Source organism: Mustela putorius, unplaced genomic scaffold (assembly GCF_011764305.1).
Source record: "Mustela putorius furo isolate JIRA1106 unplaced genomic scaffold, ASM1176430v1.1 tig00000250_pilon_pilon_pilon, whole genome shotgun sequence".
In the NCBI taxonomy this organism is placed as follows: Eukaryota; Metazoa; Chordata; class Mammalia; order Carnivora; family Mustelidae; genus Mustela; species Mustela putorius.
The window spans coordinates 1360101-1369411 of NW_025421328.1; the positions used below are offsets into that span (position 1 = coordinate 1360101).

Consider the following 9311-nt stretch of genomic DNA (forward strand, 5'->3'; position numbering starts at 1 on the left):
GTCTAGGCAAAGTTGTGAATTACAGGAATATGAAGGCTGTTCAACTGCTCAGTTCTTAGCTTTTACACTGTAGTTTCCTCTCCAGCTTTCCACTTCTTCCCTCTCCCCTCACAGTGTGTGATGCCTCCTTGATGTTGTCCTGCCTCTCTCATCTTTGTGGACAGTTAATTTTCTTCTTTAAGCCCAAACACTAAAACTCTTACTTGAGTAACCAGATTCTTACAACAGTTTCTGACAGATTTACACCAGTATGAGAGAGAGTCTTACCCCAAGGCATTATTTTTCAGGCAAAAAATGCACCTATGGCCACAAGTGCAAATACTACCATCCGGAGCGGGCCAACCAACCACAGCGTTCGGTGGCTGATGAGCTCCGCATCAGTGCCAAACTGTCCACAGTGAAAACCGTGAGTGAAGGCACCCTGGGCAAGTGCGGCACAGGGATATCTAGTGCCAAAGGTGAGACAACCTCAGAAGTCAAATGTGTGGCCCCCAAGCGCCAATCGGATCCCAGCATCCGGTCCATGGCTGTGGAGCCTGAGGAATGGGTGTCCATTGCCCGTAAGCCTGAGGCCAGCTCTGTCCCCTCACTTGTGACTGCCCTAAGTGTCCCCACAATCCCACCCCCCAAAAGCCATGCAGTGAGTGCACTCAATACCCGTTCAGCCAGCAGCCCAGTGCCAGGATCCTCTCATTTCCCCCACCAGAAGGCCTCACTGGAGCACATGGCCAGCATGCAGTACCCCCCGATCCTGGTTACCAACAGCCATGGGACCCCTATTAGCTATGCTGACCAATACTCAAAGTTTGAGTCCTTGGGGGACCATGGCTACTATTCAGTGTTAGGCGACTTCTCCAAACTGAATATCAATAGCATGCATAATCGAGAGTACTACATGGCTGAAACAGACCGAGGGGTATATGCCCGGAATCCCAGCCTCTGTCCTGACAACCGTATGAGCCATACCAGGAATGACAACTATTCCTCTTACAACAATCTATACTTGGCTGTAGCTGATAGTCATCCTGAAGGCAGTTTGAAGCTGCATCGCTCCGCATCTCAGAACCGTCTTCAGCCTTTTCCTCATGGCTACCATGACGCCTTAACGCGAGCACAGAGCTATGGCCCAGAGGATTCTAAACAAGCCCCCCACAAGCAGTCAGTTTCCCACTTAGTTTTGCAAACCCAGCACCCAGCAACTGGAGCCTGCTCCAGCTGTCCTGGAGACTATCCTATGCCTCCCAATATCCATCCTGGGGCAACCCCTCAGCCAGGACGTGCCCTTGTAATGACTCGGATGGACAGCATTTCTGACTCCCGTCTCTATGAGAGCAACCCCATGAGGCAAAGACGACCTCCTCTGTGCCGGGAACAACATGCCAGCTGGGATCCATTGCCCTGTGTAACTGATTCCTATGGCTACCACTCCTATCCCTTGAGTAACAATCTCATGCAACCATGCTATGAGCCAGTCATGGTACGGAGCATGCCTGAAAAAATGGAACAGCTTTGGAGGAATCCTTGGGTTGGAATGTGCAATGATAACAGGGAGCATATGATCCCAGAGCATCAGTATCAGACTTATAAGAACCTCTGCAATATTTTCCCTTCAAACATTGTTCTTGCAGTGATGGAGAAGAATCCCCACACAGCAGATGCCCAACAACTGGCAGCTTTGATTGTTTCTAAGCTTAGGGCTGCTCGTTGACATGACATAGGACTTATTCCTTTATACAAAAATAAATATTAATATTAATAATGTACTCATACTATGATAATAGTAACAAACAATTTTGTGTTGCGCTTTACAAGTTACAATGTTTATGTTATTTGAAGCGCAAAACAACCCTGTATGGTAAATCTTACTAATGTCTTATTTTCTAGAAAAGGAAACTAAATCTCACTGAGATTAAGTTACTTGCCAAGATCACACTGCTAGCAAGTGACCAAACCAGGACTCATACTCGAGTCCTCTGACTCCAAGTCCCATGCTTTTTTGCACGACACCATGCAATGGAGGACAAAACTCAGGGGAAGAGGTCTAAATATGAAACTCCCAAGAGATTCCATTACCAATGTTTTCTTAATCACATTCTACATTACAAAGTATTGATAATATATCTAATTTAGAGAGCAGGATCAAATCACATCTTGAATTAACCTTTTGGGATTTTTAATAGGATATTTAAAGCTACTTAAAAGTAAATGCATAAATTATTGCATGAATATCTGACCATTCAATATCTTTACTAACCAAGCTACAGGGTCACATCAAGGCTTCTAGAGATGTATTTCAAACCTATTGTTAACAACTATAGTGCATGTATAACTGTAAATATTTAGTTTGAGATGTTTGTGTATCTCCATATAACCTTTTATATAGTGATGATAAGAAAAGCTCTGCACAGTCCTTAGTCTACAGTTGTATAGATCATGAATCCAACTTGATTTTATGTCACATTTCATAGTTTCAACTAGTTTTGAAAGTGAAATTACATGCCAATATTTGAATAATGTTTTCTTAGTCATCAGAGCATACTAGCTCTAGTTTCTTTGCACTTTTTACTTGTCAACATTTACTGACAGTTCTTAGCTTTTAAGTCTCTTCACCTTAGCAAATTAGGGATCAGATTACAGCTTTCTTCTTCAGAGGAGCTGATGGATAAGCTCAAGTTCTAAGCATAGCAGGTGTGTGCTAGACAAGCACAGAAAAGTTTGAGAGGACCAAGGGATTTACTACCAGACTCCACTTCCCTTTTCCCAGGGGTGATGGTCAAACTTGTGCAGCATTACATGATGAACACAAAAGCTGCACTCAAAGAGGGTCTAATGGATACTCTTTAGACTTCTGACCTATGCGGTATTCCACATCAAAGGATAAAATGTAATGGAGGACAGCGCACAGACATGTAATCCACTTTCTTCTGCTGTCTACCCTTTGGGCAATAAGGTCAATAATTGATGGAACAGAATTTCTTTAGGGAACAAAACCAGGGGATTTTCTAAGTGGAAAAAGGCAGCTCACAAAAGGGGTTGCTACATCTTTGCTAATAGTTGGTTCAGTTATGCACTTCAAATACATGCAAAAAGGATGCACTTACCCTTAGATAATTCTTAAATGCATTACTAAACACTGCAGGACTTTGGGTTGGCACCATTTGTGCAACTAGTATCTTGCTCAGGGTGGAAACCTTTGTAGCTAAATGCCTCTAAACGAGGCATTTATTTTTTTAAGCCGTACTAAATGAACCCCTTTTTTAATCCATTGTATATTAAACATTTTGGACCATGACCTACTCACTACTTCTTGAGATGGATCTTGCTAATTTCTATGAATTTTTTTTGTCATGAAAGTTGAGAAGGCCTGGACTAGGTCTTTTGGGTGACACTGCCTATAAATGTTTCTTACTGTGAAACATTCCACGTGTGAGGCTGTAGTCAGGGTTGTTTTTGGTTGTTTGAGAATGGCTTGCATGCTGCTTTCTGGCTTTCTGTCTCTGTCCTTGTTGACTAAAACTGCATTTCAACCAGCATTTTTCTTCAGTTAACCACAGTTTCATATTCATCTTCTACCCTCTGATCTTTCTGTTCCCCAGCATATTGAGGTGTAAAAAGTATTTTCTGTCAGGTATAAAATAGAGAGTGACAGTTGCCACTGAAGTGTTTGCAATTCACACAGTTTCACCCAAATTTCACACAAATACCATTTCCTATCTTCCAACTTCTTGGACCTCCTGAATCTGTCCCATGTCTAAATCAGGGTATTTGACAATCTTAGATGACTGTACTGCCTTTGTACCAGTTCATCTTCCTACTACAATCATCAATGGTACCACAGTATCCACTAGTTGCGAAATTTACAGGGACATGGTTTATCTTGTTAGCTGCAAGATATTTACAGCACATGGTATATCTTGTTAGCTGCAATTTATCTTGAATATGTTCATGTTTAGTACTCAGAAAAACTGTAGGCTCCTCCCAACACAGGAAATAATTTTAGGGCAGCATATGTATTTTTTATTTTCAAAAAACAATTGTCATTCTTCTTATAAAATGTGTATGAACTGAAGTAACAAAAAGCAATTCCTAAATAACCATAAATGACCTTTTGTTGATACAAATTATCTTTTTTCCCTGATTGTATAAAAAACAAGTGTACAAAACACATAATAAACTAAGTTAGGTAACTGACTTTCACCATGATGTTTCTGGCATTGTGTGTCACAGGAAAGCAGCCTGGGAGGTCATGAGGGAGCTATTTCCAAAGAGCAAGCTTCTTTATTACTATGCACACAGCTATTGTGTGTACAGTTGCAAGCATTATTTTGCATAATTTCTCTTTAGCCTATTAAATTTAATATGTCCCTGCAAAGGGAATTTTGTGTCAAAAGTGTTTAAGAAGCAGGGGTGCCTGGGTGGCTCAGAGGGTTAAGCCTCTGCTTTCAGCGCAGGTCATGATCTCAGGGTCCTGGGATCGAGCCCCGCATTGGGCTCTCTGCTCAGTGAGAGTCTGCTTCCTCCTCTCTCTCTCTCTGCCTGGCTCTCTGCCTACTTGTGATCTCTATCAAATAAATAAATAAAATATTTTTTAAAAAAGTGTTTAAAAAGCATAAATATATGAATGCATAAATCTAGCATGGTTTTTAGTGAAGTTATTAGAAAAACATTTTCTCTGTACTGAGGTCTGCATACTTCTTGACTTTTTCCATTTTGTTTGTAATTATAAAACGAGAAAGAGAAAGAAGCATTGGGACCTTCTCAGCTCTCCTGCTAATAAAACCAGGCTTCCTTTCTAGGGTTAAGCGTGTGTCCTGCAGAATACTTACCTCTAAGCACTCAGCAAGAATTACTGCACAGTGTGCTGTGTGGTTCCAAGGACCAGTATATTTTGCAAGAGGTGCTTTGTACTTCTAATTTTTTCACTAAATTTCTGCATTCATAGCAAGTCTGTGCCTGCTCAGGCCTTAGATTTTGTAGATTTTATTTTTTTTCTCTTTTTGTGATTTTGTTGTTATTTTTATTTCAACCTGAAGAAGTGTGATTCTGGAGTGGCATGGTCAATCCAGTTACAAGAGCCCTTTCAAGGTAGCATATAGCCATTGCACTGTCTCTTAAAATGCAAAGTATGGAAGGGAGAATGACATATGCCTTATGAAAAAGGTCTGTAAAAGTTTTCTTTCTTCTAAGTAAGAATATAAATATAAGTACTCTCTCTCTCTCTCTTTCTCTCTCTCTGCTAGTTTCCAGAACTATGAAAATCTACTTTTCTATTTGAGAATAAATTATCTTTATATAATAATTCAAACATTGATACACATTAACCTTTGCCACTGAGCTTTCTTGTAACATAGAAGAGTTCACTTTGAGAGGCGCTCTGTTACTGTTCTATCTATGCTGTTAGTAAGGGACTTTGTACAATTGCCCTTTCCAAGGGCCAACACTTTCAATACACTTTTACTCTGTGAACCAGGTCTGAGACTGCACAGGGAAAATAATGTTAAGCTATCCAAAGAGCCCTGCTCATGTGTCCCCCTAATTCTTCTCTGCATTCCCCTAGTTTTCTTCTCCTCACGTCTGACACTGAGGAGGGCATAATCTTAAACTGAAGTGGCAATACAGTTTGTTCTCACTGGAAACCAAACCAGTATTTTTTGGGAGTCTGCTTGTCTATAGTAGTTGATGCCTTTGAAAAGACTCAGCATATTAAATGTCTATCATATTGTAGCTAGCTATATACATAGGCAGATTGACTATTTCTAGTCCTGATTTGTATATCACTGAGCTATAGTAGTTTGCTTTATCCATTTGTGGGATTAAACAAATACTGTTTAATGGTTGTAAACTTTTATAAAACCGCTTTGGGTTTTTTGTTTGACCCAAACATAATGTAAGTCTCAATGACAAAATACACAAAGCCAACCACAAGTGAGTGAAAATATATCCCATCCCCAGTTTTGTCTACTCCTATAATGCAGGTGCAGTGCTTTGCAATGTTCTCACTAGCATGAATGTGCTATGACTACCTAATGAGGTTTTAATTGGTTTCACCTATAATCATGACTGAAAATGCTGTATCATTGACGATAATGAACTGTAACACACATATTTTCTGCATAAACTATTTGTCTACTAACTACTAATGACTGTGTTTCTTTAAGAACATCAACAACAAAAGCCATACCACACCGACCTGCACGTATACTCTATATCTCTTCTAAAAACTAATTTTTTGCCCTTGGGGAATTTCAATAAAAATTTGAAACTACAAGGAAAAAAAAATCTGTCCTTGGGACTTGCAAGAAGAGAGTTGTCCCCAAATGGGTTCAATCTGAATTTTATCACAGTAAGCAAATGCCTTCCTTTCTCTTTGTATACTAAAGAAGCTTCCAGTGCTACTCATCTGGTGTTTCTCATAGGCCTGGACTGGGCCAAGCCTCCACTCATAGGTCAGAACTATGAGGGCTATCAGGGCCCAGATTAGTTTCTTCCCTGAATAGCCTTAGGGCCACAGAAATATCATGTGCTGGGCATTAACCAAAATATCAGCGCTCAAAGCAGCCTGGCACCCTATACTTTCAGAGAAGTCACTGGTGGAATGCTCAGCTCCATCAACTCCATCAGGTTATAGGTGTGGGAACTGAGGATCTAAGAATTAAAGAGATTTGATTAAGGCTTAAGAAGGAGGTAATGGCACAGCCATGGATGAACTTCAGGCCTCCTTGCTCCCAGGCCAGTGAGCTCTTTCTTTCTTTCTTTTTTTTAAGATTTTATTTATTTATTTGACAGACCGAGATCACAAGTAGGCACAGAGGCAGGCAGAGAGAGAGAGAGGAGGAAGCAGGCTTCCTGCTGAGCAGAGAGCCTGAAGCAAGGCTTGATCCCAGGACCCTGGGATCATGACCTGAGCTGAAGGCAGAGGCTTTAACCCACTGAGCCACCCAGGCGCCCCACCAGTGAGCTCATTACAGTAATGTCTACTCTTCCCTCAAGCTTTTCAGAAGCTTCCTACTCCCAACGTAACCTCCCCACCCCCACCCCCTGAACAATCCAAGTCAGTCCCATTCTAAGGGCAGAGATGACCACAGTTGCTACAGGAAAGCCCAGCCTGAGCCTTTGGAAGGGGCTATTCATAAACCTGAGAATATTTCTCTCTTTTATCATCCTTTTGGGACTAAGAGTGCTCATCTCTCCCTATCCTTTTCCTTCTTCCTCTATTACTCAGGAATATATGTAATTAAGTTCTTAATGAGTACCAAATATGGACCTGGCCTATACTGGACTAGGGAGAGACAGAAGAGGAATAAACAGTTCCGAGCTTCTGGAACTTACACTTTCATGAGGAAATAAGGTGCACTTACAGAATAAGTTAATAAATTAAGATTTTCTTGCAGGGCAATGGCAGCCTGAGTGTTGGGGGAGTGGTAACAATAGAATTCCAAGAGGGGACAACTGACTATTCAGTGCCTCTCTAATCGTAGGTGAGAAATCAACTAGTTTGACCATTCCTCTCTCTAGCTTAACTCTCTGGCCTCACGACTTAAAATATTCCAGTTATCCTGGACCCTTCACTGGTGTCCCAACATGCCATGCTTTTTCTTTAACCCCTCCAGACTTTTACCTTACTTCTACTCTTTGTTCTCACTAGAGTAACTTACTTTTGAAAACTCACTGCTAATATCACCTCCTTTATTAAGCTGTGCCACCTCCTTGATCACATTTTTTTGATCCTTACCTACAGTGGGCCTTGTAGGCATCTTGAACAATCCTTCTTAGTGCTTGTCACTCTGTTACAACTATGTTGGCATGCAAACTCCTGTCCAAATAATAAGGGAGTTCCTTAGAAGCAGAAACCATGTTCTTCATCACTGATGAATTATCAGAAGAGGTGACTCTCAATTATTGTCACTGAATAACAATATAATATATACCCCCTTCCCTTGACCCCCAACTCTGCTCCCCAGTTAAATGTGTACAGTTTGATAAATTTTTCTAATCAGTTCTCTGAACTCCAGTCAGAAGGAAGAGGTCCAAGGGCACTGGGCTATTATTGCTTCCTGGCCAGTCCTCTCCTACCCCTCTTCCACACCTGACCCTACCCCTGACCCCACCATCTAAAGCAGCTCTTCCCAAGGACCTGCTTCACAGAAACCAGGTTTCAGAACTCCAGCAAACAATGACCCTTGACTCTTACCCTACCTGAACCTGGTCTAGAAATAAGCTCATGTAGTCTGCTCATCTTTAGGCCCATCTTTGAAGGCCAAGGTAAAGCACTTTGACCTAGGTTATACAGAATTGAGTCTTGAGTTCAAGGCCTACTAATCCTGCTATGAATCCACACTACTCACACATACAAAGCATGGTACACTTTGAAGAGCACTTTCACATCTATTATCTTTTTTGAACCTTACAACAAATATGAGGCAAATATTTTCTTACACATGAAGAAACTGGCGTAATTTACCCAAAGTTGCTCCCATAAAGTGATGGAGTTCCCTGGAACCTGGATCTTTGGGCAGATTTTTCCCTCTGCATTCCGGTGCAGCTCAAACTTTAGCATGAATCAGAATCACCTGGTGACTGTTAAACCAGATTGCTGCTCACCCTGAATCTTTCCAATTCAGGTCAGTAGTGAAGTTCGATAATTTGTATTTCTAACAAGTACCCAGATGACGCCAATGTTACAAGAAACTTGGATCTATACTATAAACTTGTTTTGTGCCCTTGGACAAATCCCTTCCCTTTTTGTCTGCCTTAGTGCATAAAATCTGGGGGCTAGACTAGAACCATGATTTCCAAATTCTTTAGCAGCGAAACCCATTTGCCCCCCAAAAAATAAATAAATAATAAATCTTGCATAGGATACCAATACATACACAATATATAAAATCCAGGCTGCTCCAAGATTTTCCAGAACCCATCTCCACATGGAGCCGGTGCTGAGCTACCTCCCAGACTACATTTACTCTGAGGGTTCCTTCAGCTCCAGGATTCTGAAAGACAGCACCTACTATTGTGGCAGAAGTCAGAAGATTTGCAGGGAAACTGACTGCATTAACCAATGCAAGTGACGGCTCAGTCCGTGCCTAATGTTTGGGTCTACACAAGATAGGAAATGTTAACCCTGTTGGGCTGTTGGACTGAAGGATCCCTTTGATAATGTTTAGGTCTGTGGGCCAGCTCTAGAAAAATGATTATATACACATACACACAAAGATATCCAGGATATACTTTAATAAGTGTTGGGGACTTCCTATGGGTCCTACCTCAAATTAACCTTTTGACAGCATCAGACATGACATTTCCACTAAATT

General features: G+C 41.2%; 1 protein-coding gene across 1 annotated transcript in view; it reads left to right on the plus strand.

The window, feature by feature from the left end:
• The window catches only part of ZC3H12B (zinc finger CCCH-type containing 12B), a 197094-nt gene extending 192727 nt beyond the window's left edge, over nt 1–4367 (plus strand). Inside the window, exon 6 of the mRNA XM_004780007.3 lies at nt 288–4367. Within this exon, the coding sequence (XP_004780064.1) occupies nt 288–1708 (1421 nt within the window). The 3' untranslated portion in view covers nt 1709–4367. The remainder of the gene's footprint in view (nt 1–287) is intronic.
• The last annotated feature ends 4944 nt before the right edge of the window (nt 4368–9311 follow it).